The 27,984-nt window shown below is 52.0% G+C and overlaps 1 protein-coding gene and 1 non-coding gene across 8 annotated transcripts; both read right to left on the bottom strand.

Annotated features, from left to right (window-relative positions):
* Nucleotides 1–39: 39 nt before the first annotated feature.
* Rasa4 (RAS p21 protein activator 4) lies at nucleotides 40–27,984 on the bottom strand. 7 transcript variants are annotated; one of them, XR_001784726.2, is made up of 21 exons: nucleotides 27,723–27,979; nucleotides 22,491–22,547; nucleotides 20,593–20,706; nucleotides 20,091–20,152; nucleotides 18,633–18,762; nucleotides 16,292–16,373; nucleotides 15,108–15,239; nucleotides 13,121–13,212; nucleotides 10,881–10,998; nucleotides 10,506–10,656; nucleotides 10,211–10,275; nucleotides 9,843–9,955; nucleotides 9,473–9,665; nucleotides 9,235–9,372; nucleotides 8,476–8,620; nucleotides 7,894–8,353; nucleotides 7,247–7,384; nucleotides 6,161–6,296; nucleotides 4,709–4,829; nucleotides 584–648; nucleotides 40–469 (listed from the first exon to the last, which is right to left on the bottom strand). XR_001784726.2 is itself a non-coding variant. In NM_133914.3 (21 exons), exons 1-21 carry the CDS (start codon nucleotides 27,785–27,787, stop codon nucleotides 348–350), a joined length of 2,409 nt encoding a protein of 802 aa, NP_598675.2. In that variant the 5' UTR covers nucleotides 27,788–27,984; the 3' UTR covers nucleotides 40–347. The 7 variants fall into 7 exon arrangements, 5 of the variants coding, with proteins under 5 accessions (NP_598675.2, XP_006504506.1, XP_030110561.1 ...); NM_133914.3 differs by having other exon boundaries at nucleotides 7,894–8,063; nucleotides 27,723–27,984; XM_006504443.3 differs by having other exon boundaries at nucleotides 7,894–8,063; nucleotides 10,480–10,656; nucleotides 27,723–27,942.
* On the bottom strand, nucleotides 6,297–6,378 carry Mir7035 (microRNA 7035). Its single transcript, NR_106002.1, has one exon. It is a non-coding gene; the product is annotated as a microRNA 7035 (primary transcript).

Raw genomic sequence — 27,984 nt, 5'->3', positions numbered from 1 at the left:
GATTCAGTCTTTCTCTGGACCCAACCCAACACCTCAGCATTGCGGCAGTTACAGAGCATTTATTTATGACAGCAAACCACTGTGGCATCCGACCTAGGAGGCCAGACAGTGGCAAAGCAATGTGAGGTGGACAGCCTGTTCTCCTGGGTGAAGAATATGGGTCATGGGGACTACAAGAGCAGTTGGTTCTCCCAAGGAAGCAGGTGTCACGGTTGTCCCTCGCAGACATGGAGAAGACTATGCTGGGTCACAGCCCTCCCCAGAACAGTTGACTGGGACAAGGATCCTGAGCATGTCTAGGATCTGCAAACACCTAACAGGGGCTCGATGGACACCTCACGGACACCTCACGTCTGTAGCTCTAGAAGGTGATGGGGCTCTCTGGCTGCTGGGCTGGCCAGGCTGGAGCCGTGGGCTTCTCGAAGGTCTTGCAGCACACGAAGCAGCTGGGCCAGCGAGTCCTCGGGAGCTGAATGGGATATGTTGTAGGGAGGGTAGATGTGACTTCCAGAGTCTGAGAACCCATGTGTCCCTGGAGGCAGCTGAACCACCAAACCCCGAGTTCCAGATGAGAGTGACCTACCTCCATCACAGCCCGTGGGTGAGACACCTGCTTCTGTCGCCCCACGCAGGAGCTGGTATCTTTCCCTGCAGAGGAAGGCAGAGTGAGGGCCAGCAACCACAACTAACTTGCTGGGAAGGCAGAGATGTCACAGGGGTTCCCTGAACAGGGAGTGCTGCTCCAGGGGTACAAACAGGTGCTTTCAGTCCACAAGGAATCAACTCAGGCCCAGCCTCTACGTTTCTAGTTCCAGCCACGTTCCTCTCACCGTTCAAACACAGAGCAGCCAAAAGTCTCTCCCCACCAATACTTGTAAAGCTCTTCTCTCCATACAGCCAAGCCTGACCTGGAAATTGCAATCCCCCTGCCTCAGCCTCCCTAGTGCCAAGGGTACAGGAATGAGCACCGTGCCTTGCCAGAAAGAGAATGGCAAACCCAGCCAAGCTGTGTCACCCTGGTTTTGCAGGGCCTATGGGAAATGAGCCAGATGGGGTCTGAAGGACATCAAATGCCAGTTACGGGGTGGGTGTGGGGGGTAAGTTAGGGGTAGGGCTGGAATGGGAGAGCCTGGTCTTCCTTGTGCTGGGCTAGCCCTCTTTGATTGTCTTACAGGCCTTGTTATGTCAGTGTTTCTTTTTTGTTCTTGTTTTGTTTTGTTGTTGTTTTGTGGGTTCTGTTTGTTTCTGATACAGGGTCTCACTATGTAGAACATGCTTGAACTCCCTCTGCCTTTCCAGTGTTGGGATTAAAAGCATTCCCTGCCAGTCTGACACGGTGATGGACCCCTTTAATCCCAGTACTTGGGAAACAGCAGATCTTTGAGTTCCAGGCCAGCCTGGTCTGCAGAGCAGGTTCTAGAGATACACAGAGCCCTATCTCAAAAAGGGGGTGGGGTGGGTTGGGGTGGGGCTGGAGAGATGGCTCAGCGGTTAAGAGCACTGGCTGTTCATCCAGAGGTCCTGAGTTCAAATCCCGCAACCACATGGTGGCTCACAACCATCTGTAATGGGATCTGACGCCCTCTTCAGGCATCAGGTGTACATGCAGATAAAACATTTATATACATTAAATAAATAAATAAATAAATAAATAAATAGGAAAAGAAAAGAAATCCCATCACATTTAGCTATTTTGATTTCCAAGATTGGGTCTTATTTTGCTTTTGGTTTTTTTTGAGACAGGGTTTCTCTGTATAGCCCTGGCTGTCCTGGAACTCACTTTATAGACCAGGCTGACCTCTGCCTCCCAAGTGCTGGGATTAAAGGTGTGTGCCACCACTGGCCAGCTTTCTCCTTCTCCTCCTCCTCTTCCTCCTATTCTTCTTCCTCCTCTTCCTCCTCCTCCTCTTTCTTTTCTTTCTTTCTTTTCTTTTTCTTTTTTTTTTTTTTTTCGGTTTTTCAAGACAGGGTTTCTTTGTTTTGTGTATCCCTGGCTGTCCTGGAACTCACTTTGTAAACCAGGCTGGCCTTGAACTCAGAAATCTGCCTACTTCTGCCTCCTGAGTGCTGGGATTAAAGGCATCGTCACCATGCCCGCTCCTCTTCCTCTTTCTTCTTTTTTTGGTGACCCAGGCAGGTCTTAAACTCACTATGTAACAGAGAAAAACCTTACCTTCTCATTCTCCTGCCTCCACCTCCAGAATGCTGGGATTATAGTCATGAGGGCTGTGCCTAACTCTGAGGTTCTGTTGGTTTTGTTTGTTTGTTTGCTTGTTTGTTTGTTTTTGGAACAGGGTTTCTCTGTGTAGCCCTGGCTGTCCTGGAACTCACTCTATAGACCAGGCTGGCCTCGAACTTGGAGATTCTCTCACCTCTGCTTCCCAAGTGCTAGAAATAAAGGCATGCACTATTATGCTCCGATTTTTATAAAAAACTTTAAAACTTATTATTTTATATGTATAGCTGTTGTGTGTAAACGTGTGCCTGTTTGTGCAGCACATGTGTGCATGCCTGGTTTTCGAAGAAGCCCAAAGAAGGTGTTTGACCCTCTTGGAACTAGAATCACAGAGAATTGTGAGATATCAGGTCAGCGTTCAAAACTGCTGAGTCATATTTCCTGCCCAGGTTTTTGAAGGATGTCCAAAACCCTGGAGGATCACTGAGTAACAAGGATGACCTTTGAGTCACTTGCCTAGGGTCCAGGATGCATGTGCAGACAAGCAGTCCCTTTTGTGTAGCCCAGGAGAAGGCTGTAGGGAGCTGAGATGGCCTCAGAGCATCCTTCAGCCTGGCCCTACCCAGTGATTCAGAGCTAAATGGGGCCCAGGGATCCTGTTGGGCAAAGTTGTTTTAGAAAGCATCCTGGAGCCTGGTGGTAGGAATACATGCCTTTAAATCTAGCAATCAGTAGGTAGAGGCAGATGGATCTCTGAGTTCAAGGCCAGCCTGATCTACAGAGTGAGTTCCAGGATAGCCAGGGGCTACACAGAGAAACCCTGTCTAAAAACAAAACAAAACAAAAACAACAAAAACAACAAAAAGAAAAAGAAAGAAAGCATCCTGTCTTAATTAGCAAGATAACTCAGGAACTCAGAATTAGCTAAGGGCAAAGTCAGTGTTCTGCTGTCATCTCCAGAAGGCTGGGTAGATAGGGTCAAATTAGCACAGGAAGCAGTTGTGGCTGTGACCTCTGTCCTCCTAGTAGGAGATGACCTCATGATGCAGACTGGCAGTGGGAAGGAGGTTGGCCTCATTAAAAGAGAGAGAATGTAGGGCCAGCAAGATGGCTCGAGAGGAAAGGAGCTTGTTGCACAACCCCAGGACTTGAGTTCAATCCTTGAACTCCACATAAAAGTGGAAGAAGAGAACTGACTCCACGAAGTTTCCTCTAACAACACAAGTGTGATAAGAAGCACAGGCCCCATGTACACATTAGATACACACAAAACGAAATAAGCAAAAAAGATGGCCAAGCTGGGCGTGCCACTCAGGCCTGTCATTTCAACTACTCGAGAGACTGAAATAGGAGAACCACAATCCTGGGACACGTTGGAAGACCCTGAGGACCATGGAGATAGATAGCTCAGTTGGCAAGTGTTTGCTCTGCAAGCATGAGAATCCTAGCTTGAGCCCAGTTTCCATGTAAAAGCCAGGCATGGTAGTGCTTACTTGTCATCAAAGATAGGTGGGGATTCTGGGAAGCCAATTTTATCAAAGCAGTGAGCTCAAGACTAATCAGAGAACTTGTTACAAAAACTTTTTAAAAAATTTTAAAAAAAGGATGCTGGAGAGACAGGAGGATTCTGGAGAGACAGGAGGATGCTGGAGAGATAGAGGAGGATGCTGGAGAGAAGGGAGGATGCTGGAGAGACAGGAGGATGCTGGAGAGACAGAAGGATGCTGGAGAGACAGGAGGATGCTGGAGAGACAGAAGGATGCTGGAGAGACAGGAGGATGCTGGAGAGACATCTCAGTGGTTCAGAGCATGTGCTTCTCCTCCAGAGGGCCTGAGTGTCTTCCCAGTACTCACAACTCCAGCTCCAGGGGCGTCCAGCATCTCTGGCTTCTGTAGGCACCTGCACTCAGGTGCATATCCTCACACACAGGCACACATATGTGCAGATATGTACACATAAGTAAAACAACAAGATTAAATGGAACTAGAAACAAAGAGAGTGAGATGGCCAGAGAGAGGTTAAGGGTGCTCAAGGCTCTTCTAGGGGACTGAGTTTCGTCATGCCCCACCCCCACTCACATCAGGTGGCTCACAATCACCTTTAACTACAGCTCCAGGGGACCTGACGCCCTTTTCTGGCCTCCACAGGCACCTGCACACATATGGCATTAGGAGGCATACACACATGAAAATAAGAATATAAAGATTTTTTGGTTTGTTTGGTTGGTGTGTCTCACTGTGTAACCTTGGCTGGCCTAGAACTTGCCATGTAACTTAGGTTGACCTCCAACTCATAGAAATCCTCTGCTTCAGCCTTCCAAGTGCTGGGGTCAAAGGTATGTACACCACACTTGGATAGAAGTAAATATGCCCAAGTCAGAAAAACAAACATGGAACCAGAGGCAAACGAGAAAAAGACAAAGGCAGAGGCCAGCTGTTACTTAGCAACCCTCAGCCACAAGCCCATTTGCAGCCCTCAGGTGGCACATGTCTGCTAGGAGTATGCAGATGCCTCTCCTTGAGCCTCCTCACCGCAGAGCAGCCTCCACGCCTAGCAGGTGCCTGTAGATGAGCTGAGCCTCAAGGTCATGATCCAGTGGGTCATTCCATTCCTGCAGGGTCACCCGAGAGTGGGTCTTGTCACATCCCTGATCTGGAGGCAGACAGAGGGCATAGTTACAATGGAAATACCATGCCCGGATTCCTGGTAGTGCAGAAAAGGCCATACTGGATACTAGTGTGGGTGAGGATTCATGAAGGGTCCACTAGGGGCTGGTAAGATGATCCTGACTCTGCCTGTCACTACCCACACTTCTGCTTGCAGCAGATCATCATGGCTTCAACTGCTGGACCAGAGTATATACTATGGAAAGTGGGTGTCCTGTGGCATTCAGAGACATTCGGGGAGCTGGTAGCATTCCAGAAGGTCTCTGCCTAGAGGTTGCCCTGAACTACATGATCATGGTAGGATGTGCCCAAGCTTCCTGCATTGGAATGAACTAGTCCTGCTAATTACCGGCTTTGCCACCTTTGCCCACTTACCCGCCCACTGTAAGCCTCAGGTGTAGACTGTGGGCGTGGCTTAGCAGTAGAGCTGTTGCCTGGAATCCCTGAGTGAGGGGCATGGTGTGGCTCAGTGGTAGCATGCTTACCTAGCATGTTGGTGGGCCTGATTTCCATATGCAGACACACAAACTCACACACATGCACACACATTCTAGTCTCAGCTTCTCCCTAGTGATCTGGGATCTCAGGTTGTCTCACAGACCACAGTGAGCCCCACATCAGCTCTCATGAGGGGCCACAAAGAGCCATCCATGCAAAGCCAGGGCAGGACAGCTACAGTGCAGTCGGTTGGACAGCTTTCCCTATGCCAGGCTCTGCAGACTGAGACCTGGAGGGCACAGGGCTCTAAGCTTTCGTTAACTCTGTGAGTGGGGAAGGTCTTGAAATTTCCAGAACTGATGGGCAGTGTCACATGACCATAATACCAGAACTCACGAGGGCAGGAAAACTGTCTCAGCAGTTAAGAGCTGCTGCCCGCTCTTCCAGAGGGCCGGGGTTTGATTCCCAGCAACCACATGACATCTTACAATTGTCTATAACTAGTTCTAGGGGAGCCGACAAACTCTTCCAACCTCTACAGGTGCATCCTCACACACACTCAGTACTCACACACGTACACATGCGTATACATAAAATATATCTTTATTAAAAGTAAATATAAATCTTTAAAAGAGAGAGATTCTACTAAGTTTTCAGGCTTTGTCAGAGTATACAATGAATTCACTCACATGCATCACACACTTTGCACGGCATTTACCAAACCACATGGTCACAGATCTTTCTGTGCCAGGAGTACCTGCAGGCCTGGTTGTCCTTGGGCAGCTTTGCCATAAATAAGCATGTGGCTTTTCAAGCTCCGAGAACCCCTCTCCCAGCCTATGACCTGCTTGGGAAGGGGACCCAGGCCAGCACTCCCACCTGTCTTGTCCTTCTGGTGACAGCAGCTCCACTTGTCCCCACGGAAGATGCCAGGATGGTATGACCGTAGGAGGCCCCTGTTGTTGGTGCTCGCTTTGCGCAATGCAGACAGCCACTGGTTCAACTCGTTCACACACTGCAGGGACAGCGGCTCAGAAGTCTGCCCCTTCCTCCCCAGAGCCAGGTACTCTCTTCTGAGCCACTCTCCCAGCCCCTCACAGACTCTCCACTTGGTACAAAGAAGCTAGAGCAATCTGGGAATGGGGTGATCAAATGAGCAGCTGTCTCCATCAGATTAACCTGTGGGGAAGCCTGTGGGGTATTTTTGATTGATGACTGATGTGGGCCTAACCCATTGCATATGGTGCCAACTGCTAGCAGCTGGTCCTAAAGGGCATAAGAAACCAGGCTGAGTGAGGCATGGGGAGCAAGCATACAACAGCATTTTTCTATGGGCTCTGCTTCAGTTCCAACCTTTGGGTTTCTGTCCTGGGATCCTGCCTGGCTTCATCTGATGTTTGACTGCAACCTGCAACCTGCAATCTGTAACCCTTTCCTCACCAAGTTGCTTTTGGTCACAATCTTTATCACAGCAATAGAAACATTAGACACCCACTTTTAGCCTCTCAATTGAGGATTCTAGACAGAGGCTCTACCACTGAGCCACGCCCCCAGCCCCTCACTGGAGGATTCTAGGCAAGTGCTCTCTTGCTTGAATCATGCCAAAAGCACATCACTTGAATTTTTCAATATTCACTTTTGGAAATTAAGGCATTGAGTTTCAGGCTAGCCTGACCTGTGAGAGTCTTAAAAAAAAAAAAAACAGACCAGAAAAGGAAAAACCAAGCTCTGAGTCACAAGGACCTAGCTGTCTATTCATCTAGCTACACACATACCTACATATGGAGGCCCAGTGGCAAACATGAACCATTTTCTAGGCATGAGACCCCAGGACAGTATATACACACAGCCTGCAGTACCTAATCTAGCCAACAGGGGGAGAAGGGGAGAAGAGAACTAAGTCCACATTCCAAGCCCAGGGCATTCCTGCAGCCTCCTCCCCAGAGCGCCCTCCACAGGCCACACCTTGCACTGCAGGTAGACAGTCTGGGCACGGCCAACATCATCTGCATAGATGACCTGCATGATGTGGGAGCTGCCGAAGCTCTTTTCCTCCACCTTCTCCGCAGCCCGGATGCTGGCCAGCTTGATGAAGGTGCTTTTCTGGGGCAGCCAGAAAAAAAGAGGCTGAGGCCATGTTGCTCTACTTTCTTATCTGGTCTCCACATCCCTGGCAGGTGGCATTAGGACTTACAGTGAGGGACCTGAACAACTCCCCTCTTGTTCCTAGTGGCCTGCTCTGTGAAGGGATCTCAGCCAGAGTCAAGAACAGGCCCCTGGGAGGGGAGCGCCTAACGCGCTGGATTGGGCGGGTTCCTAAGCATCAGACTTACAGCTAAGACGCCAGGTGTTGAGGCTAAACCTGCTTTTAGGGTTTGCATCCAGGAAGGTTTGCAGAACAGCCAGTGTGCTAAAGTACCCGACCCTGTAAGTACTCTGTCCAATAAGTTATAGTCCTGTTTGCCATTTTGTTTTGAGACAGGGTCTCACTCTGGCTTTGAGCTATCTATGTCGTTGAGGCTGGACTTGAAGTCTTGGGCCTCCTGCTTCCACCTCCCAATTGCTGGGCCTACAAACAAACACCATCCCAGAAAGCCTTCCTGCTCGCTCACCTTGGAGCTGGACGTCTTGGCGAAGCTGAGGGCTTCAGTGGTAAGGGAGAAGTAGAGTTTCTTGAACGAGGAGGATGCAAGAGGGCCTTTGCCTTTGGTCCTGTGGATGAACAATGGTCCCTCCTTCACAGGTGGTGCCTGTGAGTTCAAAGCCCGCTGCAGGTCCAGCTCTGAAAGCAGGAAAGAAAATGGGTGGGAAATCGAAGGGTCGGGGAGATTAGGGGAGGTGCTAAGACCTACAGTGGGTAGGGTCGTGGGGGAAAAGGGCTGGGGATGAAGTTAAGTTGGTGCCTAGCATGGGCAGACCCTGAGTTAGAGTCACAGCACCACAGAAACACAGGCTTGGTGGCACATGCTATAATCTCAGCCCTCGGGGAGTGGAGGCCAGAGGATCCACTTGAATTTAAGATCATTCTTGGCAGTGAGTTTGCAGCCAGCCCTGGGTTGAATGAGACCCTGTCTAAAACAAAACAACAGAAAGCCCGGATAGGCTTAGTCTCGGTGGGCGGGGCGGTCGGTATGCGGGGTCAAGTAGTAAACTTGCACACAGGCCTTCGCCATGATGTGTGGTAAAGTCCTTGCCTTCCTTTTCTTCTATGTCCACAAGCTTCATAATGAAGTCCTTCAGCTGCGCCACGCCCTGGCGCACGGTAGGCTGGAGTGGTTCCATCCACGACTCTTTGGCCCTAGAGACCGGTGTGTCCATATTGCCTATGTTCTGGACCGCCTAGGGATGACAGCAAGAACGATAGAGCTTTGGGGAGACAACAGCTCATCCATGGCTGCCTACTTCAAGCTGAGGCCTTACGAAGTCCCACAGGGGAACCAGGGATCATGGCATTTTGAGTCTTTGGACACCTGGTACTTTGGGATCAACATTTCGGCTTTTCTCTGCAAATGTGTTTAATTATATTATCATTGCGTGTGTGTTGGGGCTTGCCTGGGCACATGTGGGACTTGGATGCCGATTGTGGGAGCTGGTTCCCTCCTTCCATCATGTGGGCTCCAAGGATGGAACTCGGGTCACCAGGGTTGGCAGCAAGCACCCTTACCTACTAAGCCCTCTTGCTGGCCCTGAAAGTTTCATCCTACTATCAGACTTCTGCATGTCTGGGAATAAGATTAGAACTGGGAAGATTTGGGCTTTGGGCTTTCTGTGTCTCCTTATGTGTGGATGGGGCTCTCAAGAAGTGATCACGAGCATTATTTTAAACTGTGAAGTGCAGTGCCATATCGGATCAGTGACCTTCCTAGTGCCAATTGTTGCGACACTACAGAGCCTGCCAGGGTCCCTTGCAACCTAACTGGCCTTCCCGTTCCACTCTGCAGGCCCGCCCACACCTTGGCCAGCAGAAGCAGCGTGCGGCTGGTGCGGGCATCTGCATGCCGCTCTCGCAGGTGGAAGAGCTTGGGCGACAGGATGGCGGGAGAGAAGAAGCGCAGGCACAGGAAGCTGGTGACCGCGATGAATGGTACGTTCTGGAAGGGCAGAGAGTAGAGCCTGGTCAAGAAGCATATCTGTCCCGCAGGATTCCCTTTCTGTCCCGGCCTTTAGCTTTGCTGACAGGGCGGGGAGTACCTGGTGCTGGGCGTTCGGGAAGCGCTCGCGCACGCGCCTGAACAGCTGCCGGAATGTGGCGCGGATGATGGCTGGGCACGTGCGAACCGAGCGGCATATGGCGCTCAGCAGCGCCACTAAGTGGGCACGCAGCGTCTGTGCACTCTGCTCTAACACTTCAGCTTCGGTCTGTGGGCGGTGCAGCCCAGAGCACCTGCAGGGGATTAACCAACAAACGGTCAAGGTCAGCACTTGTGAATACTTGGCAGCTGGGGGTCCCATCTGACTTTAGATACAGAGAGAAAGGACGTGTGAACCCAGACAAAAGGAACACCTTTACATAGGACCTGATGTAGCAAAGTTGTTCACCCAGCGATTACCCCGGCCTCACCCTACATCCTTAACTTCCACTTTGCTGGGGTCCAGCTCCACGTACTTCTTCTCCTCGAACACTCTGTCAATGATGGGGCCCAGGATGCCATGCAGATAGCGCATCCCTGCCACCTGAGAGCCACCATAAACCACACTAGTTAACCACTGTGTATACCATCTGCCTGGAGACTCAGATTTGGGCCAGATGCACAATTAAGGTGACTTCTCTACTGAATGTGTGCCTACATGCATGCATGGATAAATGCATGTATAGATGAATTCATAGACGGGTGATGAAAGTGTCTGGCCTTCAAGGGCCCTAGACACAGGCAGAACTACCCTCTGTGGCCGTGAGTCTTTGTCTGTGAGATGACCATACAACCTCACCTTCAGGAAAGACTCCATGGACTTTGAGGCCAGAGAATTGCTCCGGAAGAGGGTGTTGGCTTCACCTGCAAGCAGAAATTCTAGTGGGCAGGGGACTGGGTCATGGCCTTGGAGGCAGGAAAACAAGAGGACCTCGGGGATGGAGTCTTTAGCCCCTCAGTAAATGCCTTTCTCAACCCTTCCCACCTGCCCCGCCTTTTTTAGGGAGGGAGCAGCCTGGCCCCTTAGAGGGGCAGTTAGTGTGCTAAAGAGGGCCTCTTCCACCCTGCCTGGGACAAGTCCTCTCAGGCCTCACTGGTGCGGCCCAGCTCCAGCTGAAAAAGCAGATCCAGAAAGTCCTTGGCCAGCCCCTGCCCCAGGAAGAGTTTGAGCAGGGTGGTGGCCACTTCCTGGCGACACTCGGCACTAGTTGTCTCCTCAATGACAGGAATCAGCCGTCCTGGGCCCTGCAGAAAGGGGGAATGCTCAGACCCACAGAGAACTTAAAGCTCCCCAGGGTTAAAACCTCAGAGCATCATGGGAAGGTTGCCTGGGCAGAGAGTGGGGCCCTTTGGACATTGGTTGGTGCCCTCTCAGACCCGGGGATCAGTTTATTGCTCTGTAGAATGGGTTCGGGACAGGTGAACTGTTCATCTAACCACAGCTGCTCCCAGTCTCAGGGGCTCCTCACCTGAGTGCCCAGCTTCACCTCCTGGCACAACAGTTGTACCAGGGGCTGGTAGCAGACGGACGGCAGCACTGTCTCGTCCCGCAGCCGCACTTCCAACTGCAAGGAGCCCAGGTTGCCCCTGCAATGGGCAGCTTGTGATGTCTCCACCAGGGACCTCAGTTCCCTGGGCCTGGCCCACTCACGAAGGCTCAGGCCTTGGAGATTAGCAGTGCATTCTCTCTGCTTACATCCGTCAGCTACTCCACTCCCACTGGGCCTTTCTGTGTCCCTGTCGGGAAGACACTTCCCGACCTGTTACGCGCACGTGCGCACACACACACACACACACACACACACACACACCGGTTTCCAAAGCTAGTTCCACTATGTCTCCTTGCTCCACGGGATTCCACTTGTGCATCCCAAGCTCCCATATCCCAAACCATCAACTCTGGACCATGGCATGTCACCCCTGTGCCTTACCTGGGAAGCAAATTGTTAAGCTAACAGGGAAATTCAGGCTCAAGTAAGCTAGGCCTCATGCCATACATAGTAAATGTAGCCACCAAGATTTCTTACTGTGGGGCTCAGCAATTAAGAGCACTGATTGCTCTTCTAAAGGTCCCGAGTTCAATTCCCAGCAACCACGTGGTGGCTCACAACCATCTGATGCCCTCTTCTGGTGTGTCAGAAGGCAACTACAGTGTACTTACATATAAATAAAATAACTTAAAAAAAAAGATTTCTCCCTGCGACTGCCCTTGGAGACCTTGACTAAGTTACTGTTTAGTGGCTCCCATCATCCTCCGCACAGAGCATGCTGAGGAAGCCGCTGCCGGCACACACCCCAAGTGCTGAAGCCATCAGACTGTCCTAGACTGCTGCACAGATGTCATAGGCTGGGCATACCCTTGGCCTAGAAGAACACAGACGAAGGATGTGGGACCTTCTTCAGAGATCCAAAGCTCAGTCTACCAAGGGGTGTGAGGGAGACCAAAACAAGCCAAAGAATTTTCTAGATGGGGCTACCAGACTGAGCAGAAAAGACAAGACACCAAGTTACATTCGCAAGTTTTTAGTAACAATGTGGTGGCTTGAATTCTCAGCAATCTTTTTTTCCTCTTTGAGACCAGATCACACCTTGTAGATTCAGGCTAGCCTGGAACTCTGCAGTCACCTGACTCAGCTTCCCTAGGGCCTGGATTACAAGTGTGAACCACCTCGCCTGGCTTGCATTCTTCCATTAAAAGAATCTCCTCTACCGGTGTGTGTGTGTGTGTGTGTGTGTGAGAGAGAGAGATGGAGCTCAGTGGGAGTGCTTGCCTAGCTTAATAAATCCTTGGGTTTGGTCCCCAGTGTGGCACATAATCCAGCAGGGGAGGGGAGGGGGAGAGTAGCCTGGGCTACATGAGACCCTGTCTCCAAAAAAAAAAAAAAAAAAAAAAAAAATTAACTATCTAAAATTTAATTTTGAGATAGGGTCTGGCTTTATCAACCCAACTAGCCTCCAATTTTTTGTTTTGTTTTGTTTTTTTGAGACAGGGTTTCTCTGTGTAGCCCTGGCTGTCCTGGAACTCACTCTGTAGACCAGGCTGGCCTCGAATTCAGAAATCCGCCTGCCTCTGCCTCCCAAGTGCTGGGATTAAAGGTGTGCACCACCACTTCTTGGCACCTCCAATTTTAAAATGGGAGTTACAAGCATGTGCCACTCTGCTTCACTCCATGTGTCCACGTGCACGGGCCACACTGCATAGCTAGAGAGTCTAGATGACCTGCTGAGCCATCTTGAGCCCAAGGTGTGCTGGCACTTATCTGAGTTTCACCTCTGTGGTGCTGGAAACCCAGCCTGTGGCCTTGTGCCCACAGGGCAGGCACTCTTCAACTGGTACACCCCAACCTTGCCCTGCACCTCTGTACCCCAACCTTGCCCTGCACCTCTGTACCCCAACCTTGCCCTGCACCTCTGTTTTTGGAGACTCTTGAGGTTCAGAGTCATGGCTCCAGGGCACTCTCTCTAGGGACTAGGGAAGAAAGCCTTCCTTCTGCAAGGAAGCCCTTTAAAAGGAACGGATCTGAGGACACGTTCTAGAAAATGCCAGAACATACAAAAACAGGAGATTCGTGCACAACATTGAGCTCAGAGGACAAGAACGTAAAAAGGGAGCAGGAAGCTCCCACCTGGCCGAGAACGGTGCTGGGACCGGGGGACACTTGACCTTTCTTCCTCAGCACACACCCCAGGGCCCGCTGGTAGCACTCACTTGCCTTGACGGCTTTTGGACTGGTCAGGCTGCAGCCGGAACCAGCCCTCTTCCTGCTGGGCTGAACAAAGTCTCTGGACATTGACCGCCACCTGGAAGAGGGCAGACAAGGCTGGAACACTCAGGTCGTCTCCTGGCTAGGTACTGAGCTTTCTTCTCTCTCTTTCTGAAGCTGGGGCTAGAACCCAGGGCCTCACAGATGTTAAGCAAGCCCTCCACCCCTGAGCCTCACCCCTCTCTCCTCCCTGGTAAATTCTAGGTAGGTGCTCTCCCACTGAGCCAGGCCATTAGGGAACAATAACTGTGATGACTTGGTTGTCAACTTGACTGCATCTGGAATTAACTGAAACCCAAAAATTGAGGGCACATCTGTGAGGGGTTTCTGCTTAGTTTGATGTGGGATGGTCTACTTTTTGGGGGGGTGGGGTGGGGAGTGGTTTCCCCGTGTAGCCCTGGCTCTCCTGGAACTTACTCTGAGAACCAGGCTGGCCTTGAGCTTCAGAGATCGGCCTGCCTCTATCTCCCAAGTGCTGGGATTAAAGGTGCGCACCACCATCATCTGCAGGGAAGCCCTACTAATTTGGATCTTTGATGTAGGAACCTTTTGCTTTCTACCTGCTTGTCCTTGCCTCAGTGACATTAGAGCCCACTTATTCGGGACTCCAGCATACACTGAAGACCGGCTGTCTCAGCGGACTGAGCGACTACTGAATTCATAGGCAGCCATTGTTGGACAAAACGGACCACAGCCTGTAAGTCATTCCAATAAATCCTCTCTCTCTCTCTCTCTCTCGTTTTTTCTCTCTCTCTCTCTTCTTTCTATAGGTTCTGTTACTCTAGAGAACCCTGAAGACTACAAGAGCCTCATTCATTGTTTTCTTTCCTTCTCTTCTCTTTTCTTTCTTTCTTTCTTTCTTTCTTTCTTTCTTTCTCTCTTCTTTTTTCTTTTTTTAGTTTTTCAAGACAGGGTTTCTCTGTGTAGCCCTGGCTGTCCTGGAACTCACTCTGTAGACCAGGCTGGCCTCGAACTCAGAAATCCACCTGCCTCTGCCTCCCAAGTGCTGAAAGGCGTGCGCCACCACACCTAGCTGTTTTCTTTTTTCAAAAGAAACTTTCTGGGGCTGGAGAGATGACTCAGCAGTTAAGAGCACTGACTGCTCTTCCAGAGATTCTGAGTTCAATTTCCAGCAACCACATGGTGGCTCACAACCATCTGTAATGGGATCTGATGCCCTCTTCTGGTGTGTCTGGAAACAACTACAGTGTACTCATATAAATAAAATAAATCTTTAAAAAAAAGACATTATTAAAATTTTAAAAAAGACATTAAATTTTTAAAAAATCAGCTTTCTGTTTTGTTTTGTTTTGTTTTGTTTTGTTTTGTTTGTTTTCCAGATAGGGTCTCACTATGTAGCACTGGCTGGCCTGGAACTCGCTCTGTAGACCAGGCTGGCTTCAGACTCACAGAGATCCACCTGAGTGTTGGGATGAAAGGAGTGCACACCTGGCCTCTTTCTTTCTTTTGAAAGAGGATCTTAGGGACTCCAGGAACTACTGATCCTCCCGCCTCCACATCCCAGTTGCTAGATTGCAGACATGCACCACCAAGCCTGGTTTGTAATTTCAGTTGTTGAGACAGGATCTCACTGTGTCATCCACGGTAGCTTCAAATCTGCAGCAACCCTCCTGCCTCAGACTCCCAAGTGCTGGGCGAGCTCCGATGCCTGGCTTACTTTTTTTAAATTTTGAATTCACTCAGCCTCAGCCTCCCAAATATCCGGGATGGCAGGCTTGTGCCACTAGGCTTGCCTTCAAGTATTGTTCTCCTAGGGCAGAGGGGCACCAGAGTGGGAGCAATCCTAATTTTACTGTCTGAGAAAGTGAGCGGCATAGCAGGAATGGAATATAGCCTGGGCATGTTGGAGGTGTAGCCTGGGCAAGTGAGGATGGGATGGGCTGAAGCAGGTGTGGTAGGGCTGATACTTACTTTGCCTAGAAAGTCATTCCGGCTAACAAGATCCCAGTCCCAGGCCTCCACCAGCAGTGCTTCTGAGGCTCCTTTTTCCAGCTCAAAATCAAATGTCTCATTCCAGCGTGGGTAGCAGGATTTCTTCACCACCTGCTCCAAAAGGGATAGTGGACTCAGTTCACAGGGCTACCCAGTGCCAGCGTATGGCACCACAACCCCCAGACATCTCCCCTGGTTCTGTACTGGTAAATGCTTCCAGATCCAACCAGCAGTGGTGGAGCAAGCCTGTCACTCCAGCTATCCAGAAGGCCAGAAGACTAAAAGTTCAGAGCCAGCTTGTGCCACTTAGTGTGACTCTTTAAAAAAAAAAAAAAAAAAAAAGCCTCAAACTTAAGGGTAAGGAAAATAATGATTGCAGCAGTGCCTGAGTCCTGCTGCTAATGAGATGAATTTTTGAGTGGGTAAAGGATGTCCCTAAAGCAGCCCACCTACAAATATATAAATATGAGAAGAGGGCTGGGGGCGTGGCTCAGTGGTAGAGCTCCTGCCTAGAATCCCCCAGTGAGGGGCTGGGGGCGTGGCTCAGTGGTGGAGGCCCTGCCTAGAATCCCCCAGGGAGGGGCTGGGGGCGTGACTCAGTGGTAGAACCCCTGCTTAGAATCCCCCAGTGAGGAGCTGGGGACATGGCTCAGTGGTAGAGCCCCTGCCTAGAATCCCCCAGGGAAGGGCTGGGGGCGTGGCTCAGTGGTGGAGGCCCTGCTTTGAATCCCCCAGGGAGGGGCTGGGGGCGTGGCTCAGTGGTGGAGGCCCTGCCTAGAATCCCCCAGAGAGGGGCTGGGGGCGTGGCTCAGTGGTGGAGGCCCTGCCTAGAATCCCCCAGGGAGGGGCTGGGGGCGTGGCTCAGTGGTAGAACCCCTGCCTAGCATGTTCTGAGTACAGGATTCAGGATTCAATCCCCTGTATTGAAGAAGTACTTGATGAGAGATAGAACATTTCTCCAAGGGGGAACTGAGGTCCAGAGTGAACAAGCAACGCATCTAAGGCCACACAACAAAACAGGTTGCACTGAGAACCCGGCTCTGGACAAGCTCCTGCAGGGTGCCACGCTCTTCAGATGATGTTCACAGAGATAAGAAAATCAAGGTTCAGAAGCTGTTCCAGAGTTTTCACTCCATCCCCTCCAGTCCCTCCAGTGTCCTCACCGAGGTCTCCTGGGTCCGGCCATTGTAGTGCACTCGGACAAAAGGGTCAGATGCGCCATTCCGATCTTTTGGTGCTAAGTCCCTGGGAGTGAAACGGGGACAGGGGATTACTGCTCCTGCAGCTTGTCTGCAGGATGGAGTGAACACAGCAGGCTGGGAAGGGGGCTGGCTCATTCGTGGCTGTTGGACATCATACTGGCTGACTGCATGGCAACTCTCTCCTCCCCAACTACGATCACTCACGGCCCCTTGCCTACCGGCTGTGAAGGCTACCAAACGCTAGTCTCCTGACCAGACAGCTGCAGAGATACCCTTGTGCCTGACTTGCTCAACAGAAGAGAAGGCAGGAACAGCTGGGAAAGATCAGTCATACAGCACTCAGGAAGCTGAGGCAGGAGGATCGTGAGTTTGAGGCTAGCCTGAATGACATACTGTCAGTCTGAGATGCATAGCAAGACTGTCTCAAAGAGCGGGTGTGGGCATGGAGCTCCCCTCCCCAACCTGCATAGAGGAGGCTGGTGTGGCTTGGCTGGAGTCCGTGGCGCAGAGGCAGGGGAGTGCGGGGCGGGGGGGGGGGGCACATGTTTCTGTGATGAGCTGCAATGCATGCTTAAGTGATGTCCCCAAGGACCTGAGGTTTGATACTGTATGCAACCATGAGCATGAGTGTACAACACCGTGCCAGAGGCAGCCTGTGCCAGCATGGCTGAGGAGGGTGGGTGGAGGCAGATGGGAGGGGACCGTGGATGAGCGGAAGAATGGGGGCAGATAGGCTGTGGCTCAGCCATTCCTCACGGCTCCAGCCTCCCGGCAGCCTCAAGCTATTCAAAGTGTCAATCATGTAACAAGCATCCTTCCATTGACCAGAGAGACCACTTCCTCCCAAATGGGCTAACTGTCTCGGGCATATTCAGTTTCTTTTGTGGAACTGGCTGGCTGGAGGCTGCCCAGGGGTGGACTGGAGAGGCCAACCCTCCCACAACCCTGTCTGAACATGTTATTATTCCCTTTGCCTCCATGAGAGAGAACACACACACACACACACACACACACACACACACACACACTCACAGGACAGGGAGAAGGCTGGAGCCAGAAGGGAAGTGTCTGTGAGTCACAACCAGGCCCAGACAGGAGTGGGGACAGCAGTTAAAAATACCCCAAGGCTAGAGTTGGACCTGTCACAGGTGACTCAGGCCCACGGAGCCATCCCAGCTATTATCCCACCCCCACACCCTGCCTGGACATATCAAGAACTTTTCTCCTTCCAGCCCCATGAGAGAGCATACACGACACAGACACACAACACACACCCACACCACAGTACACACCATACACATGCACAAACATGCCACACATACCACATACATATGCACATGTGAACACACACAGGAGAAGTTTATGTACTGGGTCTGGCTAAGGAAGCCCAGACCTAAGAGTGGGACATTGGTATCTGAACACAGTTCAAGGATTCACAAAACAGCCTGGCAATGGTGTCACGTGCCTTCAATCTCAGCACTCAGAGAGGCAGAGGCAGGAGAATCTCTGTGAGTTTGAGGCCAGTCTGATCTACAGAGAGAGCACCAGGTCAGCCAGGACTACTCTGCTCCCCTACGTTTTGAGACCTAAAGTTCCACTTTTGAGCATCATTTCAGGCTGAGTAGGGTGAAGGTGGGGCCCCTACAATCCCAGCACTCGGGAGGATGTGACAGTGGGTCATGAGTTCAAGGCCAGCCTGGGCTACAGAGGAAGACCCTGTATCATAATAAAAGACAGGAAAGCTGTGGCTCAGTTGGTAGAGTGCTTGCCCTGGGTTTGAGCCCTAGCCCTGGGTCTGCGCCCTAGCACAGCATAAACTGGATATTGTGGTTCACACAGATAACTCCAGAACAGGTAAGTGGAGGTAAGAGGACCCTGGGTCATGGTCCTCAATGCTGCAAGGCTAAACCTTGTCTCAAAAGAGAAAGGAGAGAGATGGACACACACACACACACACACAGAGAGAGAGAGAGAGAGAGAGAGAGAGAGAGAGAGAGAGAGAGAGAATGAATTCAGAGTCCAGAGGTGGTGGCGCATGCCTTTAGTCCCAACACTTCGGGAGGTAGAGGCAGACGGATCTAGGAGTTTGAGCCCGACAGCCAGGGCAATTTCACGGAGAAACTATCTCAACAAAATAAAACAAGAAAATTCAGGTCAAAAGAAAAGATCACCCTGTTCCTGAAGACTAAGCCCTGTCAGAGTCGGGGCTCGGGCATCTGGGCAGTCAGGTCATCTCTTGAGAGGAGGAAGAGGAAGAAGAGACGACCAGGCCTCCCCCACACCCCTCCCCCAGCCGTCTCACCTCGCCTCAAGCACCGCGCAGCGCAGCCGGCTGGCATGGACCCCTGGCACCACCTCCAGGCGCAGGTGGATCTCACCCTGCACCTCCTCGTTCGGGTCCACCTCCACCAGGTGGGTCCATCCACTGAATCCTGCAGGACTTTATGTCAGTCAAGGATGGGCCCCGCCCCTCCACACCCGACGACCTACCATAGCTTCCCCATCACTCCCTTGGAGTCTTCTGGATATTCCCAGTGACAGATGGGGGAAACTGAGGCGCAGGGGCTGAGCAGCAGTTGGAAGTGCTGAGATATCTGTTTATTGATTGTGTGGGGTTATGCCCATTTGAGCCAGGCTGAACGGCCAGGGAACTCTCGGGATCTTCCTGTCTGTTCCTGACAATGCTGGAGTTATAGGCACAAATAGTCATGCCTCGATTTTACTCGAGTCCTGGGGATTTGAACTCCAGTCCTCTTGCTTTCCAACAAGCACTCTTCCTTGCTAAGTCACCTCCCTAGTCCCCCATATTTTAAAGATTTTTACTCATGTACACTGTAGCAGTCTTCAGACACACACCAGAAGAGGGCATCAGATCCCGTTTGTTGTGAGCCACCATGTGGTTTCTAGGAATTGAACTCAGGACCTCTGGAAGAGCAGTTGGTGCTCTAAACCACTGAGCCATCTCTCCACACACACACTCCTTTTTTTTTTTTTTTTAATTATGAAGCAGAGTCTCATGTAGCCCAGGCTACCCCCATTCAGATCCTATAGCTGAGGATGACCTCACACTCCCGATCCTCCTGCCTCCACCTCCCCAATGCCAGGATTACAGGCATGCACAAACACAGCTCCTAGGCCTTCATTATCAATCGGGACTTTGGTTACAGGCTCCTGACCCCCACTGGTTGTGGAAATCTCTACTCTATCCTCAGTTTTCCCACCTTGAAACATGAGAATGGTGGCTCCCTCCAGGCTACAGGAATGATGATCTGAACAGCAGATGTGGGAAACTACAAGGGACCCACCGCAGGGAAGTGTACCAGGGCACCTGGACAGCTCAGGCTGCCACAAGAGAGGCCGCTGGCCTGGCCATGTCAGGAGGTCTTGTGAGTCAGCAAAGTCTGCCACCCCCTCATCCCCACCCCCAGCCTCACAGACAGGAACAGGTGTGTGCCCCAGGAAGCCACAGGCCGAGTCAAAGGCTCAGCTGGCAGAGCCCAAAGGACCCATGAGCTCCTGGGCTCGACTATCTGAAAAGTCTAGAGAGGTTGAGACCTGTCTGAAGTTACATAATGAGACCTGGGCAGGCTGTGTGCATTCCGGAAGAAATAATCCAAGTGGCCCTGCATCTGAACCAGCATCAGGCCAATTCACTAGGGTTTGGGACTCATGTGGAGGGACCCGGTGGGAAATAAGAGCTACACTGAGTGGTAGAAGTGCCAGGTGCTAAGTAGATCAGCGGAGAAGTGGGGCATCTTACCCTTTGGGTGAGAGGCTAGCGCGTCCCTCGTGAGGCAGACCTTCCCGATCACATCGTCCCGGCTAGGGGTGGAGAGAGAGTCAGAGCTGAACTATGAAACCAGTTTGCCTAGAGCCCAGCAAGCTCAGCCCTTATAGCTCTGCCCCCATCCTCCAGGGAGCCATCAGTTGCAGGACGGCACAATAGAGCAGAACACAGAATGCCTGTGCAGGCTGTAGACACTCTCATGGTACATGACACACTTCTGCATTTGAGATCTTCAGCACACCAAACCCATGCCCTCTGGGTGCCCACTTCATAGGTCATACCACAATGCATACTTGTGCTCACATGCGTGCACATATGCATACATTTGTGTGCGGCAGGTCAATACACAGGCACAGTCCCACCTCTCCTCAGGCCCTCTGGACATCCCCACCAGGCTATAAAGAGGACGCAGAGAGAGACCAGCAGTCACAGCAATGGTCACATCCTGGTCCGGCTGCAGAGCAGGTGAGCTTACCTAAGGGCATCCTCATCCATGACATAGAAGGCCACCGTGTGGAACGTGGGGGGCAAGTGTACTTGGTAGTCTTCACCCCAGAAGGGGCACAGGGTCTTCCACACAGTGGCTGTCCTGTAGGAGAAGACACCTCAAGGCCTGGCCAAGCTACCCCCAACGTCATTGCGTCTGATACCTAGTAACCGCATTGGCTCATAGAACGGACCCTTCCCATCTTCCTGCCTTGGCTGGTGGCCTCCTGTTCACCCTGGATCCATGAGCTGTGGCTGTACATTTGGGGAAACCGACCCCACGGTTGACAATAGCTCAAGGTAGTGGTATCGTGGCAAAGCAGGGACACCCTCCCCCAAGAACAAAGCTGTCAGTCAATTCATGGGATTCAATAGGGTTTCATGGGAGGTGAAGTCACAAGGGGCTGGAATGGAAGCTCAGAGGGCAGTCCCCACTACTTCTCAGATGGGTCATGAGGAATGCAGCGGTCTCTGTTTCTGTCTGTATGCTACACTTAGAACTGCTATGTCCCTCTCCCTGCCTGCTGCCTATGGTTTAAAGAAAGCCCAAGCTTAGGCCTAGTTTGCCAACTGATACTAGGGGTCAGCAATGACTGCCCCAGTCCAGATGTGCTGTACGGCCCAGTAGTTTAGAGAGTGGGGTCTGGGTGAGGGGCAGGGTAAGACAGCAACAGCAGCCCATGGTTGGAGTTGGTGAGCTAGCTCATCCAGCATCCAGCCGGATGGCCTGGTGCCCAGACAATGGAAGGAGAGAACCAACTCCGGCAGATTGTTCTTGGCTACAAGCTGTGGCATGCTCTCTTCCTTCACCTCTAAATAAATAAATGAATGTAAAAAAAAAAAAAATTAGGTTGGGCAGTAGTGGCACTCGCCTTTGATCCCAGGACAAGAGAGGCAGATATAGGTGAATCTCTGAGTTTGAGATCAGCCTGGTCTACAAAGTGAGTTCTAGGACAGGCAAAGATGTTACTCAGAGAAACTGTCGAAGAAGAAGAAGAAGAAGAAGAAGAAGAAGAAGAAGAAGAAGAAGAAGAAGAAGAAGAAGAAGAAGAGGAGGAGGAGGAGGAGGAGGAGGAGGAGGAGGAGGAGGAGGAGGAGGAGGAGGAGGAGGAGGAGGGGAAGGGGAAGGAGAAGAAGAAGAAGAAGAAGAAGAAGAAGAAGAAGAAGAAGAAGAAGAAGAAGAAGAAGAAGAAGAAGAAGAAGAGGAGGAGAAGGGGAGGGGGAAGGGGAGGGAAGGAGGGGAAGGAGGGGAAGGAGGGGGAGGGGGAGGAGGAAGAGGAAGAGGAAGAGGAAGAGGAAGAAATCAGGCAGTTGATAGACAGTGCAGCCAGAGGAAGTAGCCCTTCTGGGCTTGAAGAACAGATTTAGTAGGAATAATCTCTATAAGAGTCTCTCAGAGAGAGGGGCCCCAAGTCAGAGCACAACAAAGTTCTGGTGTCAGCTAGACTTGACTTCAACCTGGGGTTGTCAGCTTCTTAGGTGTGAGAGACCCTGGGCAAGTGACTTAGTCTCAGCCTTATTTCGCCATCTGTAAATGGGGTTTAATGATACAGTAGCCGCTGTAATGAATCCCGAAGGGCTGATAAAGGGTTAGCGGAGAGACTGGTGGATAGTTCTGGAACTGCCCATCACTAAGTCTCTCTGGATGGTAACGTTTACAAAGATGGCCCCGGGCAGGTGACAGTTGCACACCTGCAGGGCAGTAGACAAGGATAGCCTTGAGGTCTATGATTGACAGGACGAGTTCTAGGTGGGTCTTTCTCACTGAGACAGTATGAGAGTCCCAAAGGGATTAGGGACTCTGGGCCTTCATCCAAATCCCGAAGGAGCAGGTGGCTGGTTGAGGGAGGTCAGCCCCGCCCCCTAGCCTCAGGAAGGAAGCCATACCTGATGATGGGTTCATTGTCCACCTTCACGATGCAGTAGGGGTCGCTGCTGCCCGTGCTGCAAAACATACAGGCAAGGGACAGGGCTGGTTAGGTGACTGATGGGGACCAGGCTGGGATCAGGGATAAACTTTAGGAGGCATGACGGGTGTTGGGTGACAGAACTAGGGACTTTAAGGGAGTGGGAAATTAAGATGGAAAATTGGCTGGAGGCGCGACCTCAGTGGGACTGAAACAAGTTTAGAGGGGCCTGGGGTGGGGCCAGGGTACGTAGCACTGAGAGGGACCCTTGCTGGAGGGATTGAAGAAGGGGTTGTAGGACAAGGCCAGTGAATACAGAACCACTGTGGGGCGGGGCTTTATGAAAAGCTAGGACCTGGGCGGGGCTTGGGAGGCAATGGGGGTGGGGCTGGGGGTGGTGGAGGCTTAGTAGGGAAGCTTCTCGCTGCTGGGCCAGAGAGAAGCTTGCTGGGGGTGAAGCTTGTAAGAAACTCTAGAGGTGAGGCTTTAGGGCAGATCTGGCCTTGGAGGCTCGGCTCCTCACCCAGCTTATAGTGGGAGGGAGGGGGAGGCTGGTATCTCCCAGGCAGTGCCCCTCCCTCTGGCATCCTAAGATAGTGGAGATCTAGGTGCCCAGAGGCTTCAAAACACACAGTGCCCCTGTGAGCGAGCGAGCAGGTTGAGAAGGAGGGACCTTCACTGGGCTTCCCAGTCTACGCTCCCAGGTGAGGCTCTCCACCCACTGCTCCTCCCCACCCTTAACAGTCTCAGCAACAAGGGCCAGGCATCTTTCCGCACCTCTGACCTCCCTGTATGTTTCCCTCTGAGCCTTTACCCTACCGTCCCTGCCTCATGGGGCAGCCTTCTCCAGTAAGAACCCTCTGCTACATCGGAGACAGTAGGGCTCCCCTGGGATCTGGCCAACTAACCCTCCGGCTACACTTTGATCCTTAGCACCCCAGGCCTGACAGGAGTGTCCTACCTACAGGACTGTGAGCTTCGCATGTGTAAGTGCCTTCTCTTGTAGCTGAGCACAGGACTTGGCCCAAGACAGGGGCCTAGTGCCTACTGAATGGATAATGGATAATCCTGAAAAAGGAGGGCTGGAGAAGGCAAGCCCAGGATTGGTGATATATATATACATTTGGCATATGTATATGCATATATATGTATATATATATGTGTGTGTATGTGTGTATATATGTGTATATATATATATATATATATATATATATATATATATATATATATGTATGTATATATATATGCCAAATCCTAGAGATTTGGGTTCTACAGGTTATGAGAGAATAGTGGGCAAAGAGAGGGTATGTGTAGAACTATCCCTGGGGTTTGCCATTTATAAAAAGGAAGTGTATTTATATGATAGAAGCTAGGGGAATTCCAATTTCTACTTCCCAATTCCCACCCCACCCCACCCCACCCCCACCCCCCGCCCGATCCCGGGGCTCTCCTGAATGTTAGATGAGGGCTCTAAGGCTGAGCCATGTTCTCCAGGCTGTCAAGGGAAGATTCTAAACAGGTGCTTATGCTGTTTAGCCACGTCCTCAGCACTTCATTGGGGGATTCTAGGCCAGGGCCAAACAGATGAGCCACCTCCCCTGGAGACCCTCACGAGGGAGGTGGGGGGAGGAATCCTAGGACAGCCTCTAAACTTTGTTCCCGGTTTCAAACTTCCTAAATTTCTAATGGGACCTTTGAGGCAGGAGATGCCACTGGGATCAAAAGTCCCCTGCATCCCCCCTCAAAAAAAAACCCAAAAATAAAACAAAACAAAAATACAAAAACAAAACAGGAAACATCTGCCCAGAGTGTTTGGCTTCGGGAAAGTGGGAAGTGTAACGCCAACTCACAGAGTAGCTTCCCCGAGTCTCTGAGACAGCGAAAGGCTGGTGCACACAAGGTCATCGATACTGGTGGCATCCCTGACTCTTTTTTTGTTTGTTTGTTTGTTTGTTTTTGGTTTTCGAGACAGGGTTTCTCTGTATAGCCCTGCCTGTCCTGGAACTCACTCTAGACCAGGTTGGCCTCGAACTCAGAAATCGGCCTGCCTCTGCCTCCGGAGTGCTGGGATTAAAGGCGTGCGCCACCACCGCCCGGCCATCCCTGTCTCTTGATGTCTGTGATCACACAAGTCCTCTCCTCAGTGAGTTTCCTTCCAGAATCCCTAATGTGCATCACAGCAGCCCAAAGCTGGAAGACTCCAGGCCCCAGAGTGCACCCCAGGATGCTGGATGCCTGGAGCAGAGGTACACGCCCCACCCCACGTGGATGCTGGGAACTGACCTGGTCTTCTGCAAGTGCAGAAAGCATTCTAAACCACGGAGCAGCCTCTGGGCGGTCTTTCTGTTGTTTCCTTTTTTTGAGGCAGCTTCTCACTCTGTAACCCAGCCTAGTCTCAGGCCTTTGATCCTCCTGCCTCTGCCTCCTGAGCACTGTGCCACAGGGTGCTTCTGTCTGGCCTGTGACCCGCCAGAGGGTCCCCTCTGTCTTGCTACTGTGGCCTACCTCAGAGGTTCCGTGGGGTGGAGAACCCTCCTTTTTGCTGCCACTCCAGCGGAATTCAGCCTTGGATGCCTGAGTGAATGGTGTTTCTAGACGGGACCAATCATAGCAAGGGCTCAGAGGTAGGAACATAACAGGGTGGACTGAATAGTGAGGACTGGGAGAATGGCCGAGAAGACGGGAACAGGGTCGCGTGGACAGGTCCCCAGTGTACAGAGCAGGCCCAGCAGCAGTCCTGTTCCCTTCCCATATACTCTCCGCCCTGGTGAGACTTGTGGAAGTGCGCCCCGTCTTCCACCATTCATTCCTTCCTCAAGCCAGTGGCCACTGGCCCGGTCTGGCGACTTGTAGGCCTCTCTATATTTAGGGCCTTGGCTGTTTCTAGACTGGAAGAGGAAGGAGAGGGCAAACCCCGAAATAGCCCTAGGCTTGTCCCCAGGGCCACAGACAGGTTGAAGGAGCCAGTGGGGCACTAGTCACCGTGGGACTCAGCTTTTACCCAGCTGACCTAGGTACCCAGGAGTGGAAGGTAGTCATGAGCAGGCAGAGAGAGGTAGTATTAGAACACTGCTCGCAATGGCAGCTACAGAAGACTAAATACAAAGGGGTCTACAAGTATGGTGGGTGGCACGCTCACATGTCATATACCTTAGGAAGGAGAGGCAGAAGGATGGAGAGTTTGAGACCAGCCTGGGATGCCTGGTGAGGTATGCATCCCGAGGGTGCAGGGAACACTAAGACAATGAGTCACAGTTCCTGTGCTCACACTTGTCAGGGGCTGGCAACCTCCGGAGGCTTCTAGGTGACCAAAATGTCCAAGTGCAAGGACAGAACCTCAGAATTCTTCCCAAAGGCACTAAGGATAGCATCAGATAGGAAATGTGAGAAAGGCCCTGTAGGAGTTTTGGGGAGGGGGGCGTGTCTAAAAGGAATGTCAGAGGGTCTCTAATATTTAAAAGCAGGTTTAGTCAAGAGAGAAGGCCGAATGTGGGGATTGGCAGTTATGAGATGGCTCAAGAGGTGACTTTCAGTTCGAAACTGCATGCCCTCAGCCAGCTACCAGGTGCAAGCACGTGGATGGTGATTAGGGGTCTAAGAAGGGGCGAGTGGGGCAGGCTGAGAAGCAGGGCCAGGAAAGAGATTCCAGAATCAGGACACACGGCCCTGGGTGGCCCCTTTCCTGGGCGTGGAGACCTCTTCTCAGAGTCCCAGAGCCACGGGTGAGGCCCAGGTAGGCACAGCCCAAGAGCTTCTGGAGGTTGGCGCCAGAGCCAGCTGCTGGCAGGGATGGGGAGGAGGTGACAGACGGAAGGGGCTGCTCCTCCCAGCAGACACCAGCCAGAGGAAGCCAAGATGACCTGGTTTACCAATGCCCAGGGAAGGGAGGGGGGCCTAAGGGCTTGCGGGAGGGTGTAGGGGACTGAGAAGGCCTGGAGAGCTGGGGCCCGAGATCCCCTGTGGAGGCTCAACCAGCCTCCACCCTAGAGACCTAATTTCCACTGGAGCCCCTCCTCCCTTTATGCACAGAAACCCACCTTAAGTCAGCCCACCCTCCTCCCTCCCCATTGCCATGGCAACTGCTGAGCTGGCCTCTTCAGGCCCAGGGGGCCTTGAACTGGAACCGCTCCTGGCACTGAGAGTGCTGGGAGAGCCCGCCTGCCCGCCGGAGAGATGAACACACACACACACACACACACACACACACACACACACACACCTCCCCAATTCTCAGTTCTCTGTAGCCAGGAAACCCACCGGGACCCGGAGCGCACTTTGAACCCTAGGCCTCTGCCCCGCCCTTTCTTCGGTTTTATGATCGTGGCTTCTCCCCGACACTAGGATTTCAAGCACTTGGGTCCAGAAAGGGAAACTGAATCTTTGCAAATGAGGACATAAGAAAGCCACGAGACACGTTCTAGGAGTCACGCAGTTGACCTCGGGAACTCACTAAAAACAGTGTGACAAAGGGGTGTCCGAAAGCTCCCCAAATCTGGCGATGGATTAGAGGAAGCTTTATGAAGGACGGTAATGCATTTTAGGAGCCCTAGATTCACGACCTTGCTTTGACACCACCAGCTAACATTTCCTGTCTGTCGGCATCGGTTTTCTAATCTGTAAAGTGGTCCGAGGAGAAATGCCTTGCAGGGAGCGATTAAAGGGAGAGGCCCGGCAAAGTCAAGGGAGACTCTAAATCCTGCCTCTATGCATCCCTCCTGTCCCCTTGACCTACACCCCCACCCCCACTTTTCACACCTGCATGCCTTGCCCAAATGAATAGCGAATAGCGAACAAGTCCGGCGGACAACTCTTGGGGTTGTTATGGACTCCCAAACTACAGAGAGAGGGGGGGACACTCCGCCCCTTTCAGCCACACCCTGGGCAGTTCTTGCGATGCCATCCCAGTGCCAGTTTCAGTCTTTTAAAACTCCTGCCCCCCTATGAGCCCTGGCTTCCTGCTGTTCCCAGGTGGAGAAGCCCCTCCCTTGTCTCTAGCCCTCCGCCTCTAGCTTGCCCCTCCACTCTGTCAGGTATTCACAGCAAATCTCGCTGTCCCCATTTTCGTAGCCAGTCCCCCTCCGTGGCTGTACACGCCACATCCTCTCCGCTGCTCTCCTTGTGGGGAAGCCCTAAGGACCCCCCGCAAAGGTCAAGTATATAAAAGGGGATCCCATCAAAGTTGGGGTGGCCACCACCCGTACCCACTACTCACATGTCCTTGGCGGGCAGATTTTTCCCTTCTACGATTCGGATGGACAGCGAACTGCGCTTGGCCATTGCGGGTCGGCGACGTGGAGGCCTGGCGGGGAGGGGTTCGGACTCATGGGTCCCCTCTCGGGGTAAGGAGGGGGAACAGTGCGAGTGGCGCTGCAGGCAGGCGGGTGCGGAGGCCAGAGAGGGGAGCGCTGGGGCTGAGGGATCTCCGCTACTCCATTCACCCCTCCCCGCCCCTCCTGCGGGGGCGGGGAGACACT

Source organism: Mus musculus, chromosome 5 (assembly GCF_000001635.26).
Source record: "Mus musculus strain C57BL/6J chromosome 5, GRCm38.p6 C57BL/6J".
NCBI classification, from domain to species: Eukaryota; Metazoa; Chordata; class Mammalia; order Rodentia; family Muridae; genus Mus; species Mus musculus.
This window is presented reverse-complemented; position numbering and strand designations above follow the sequence as displayed.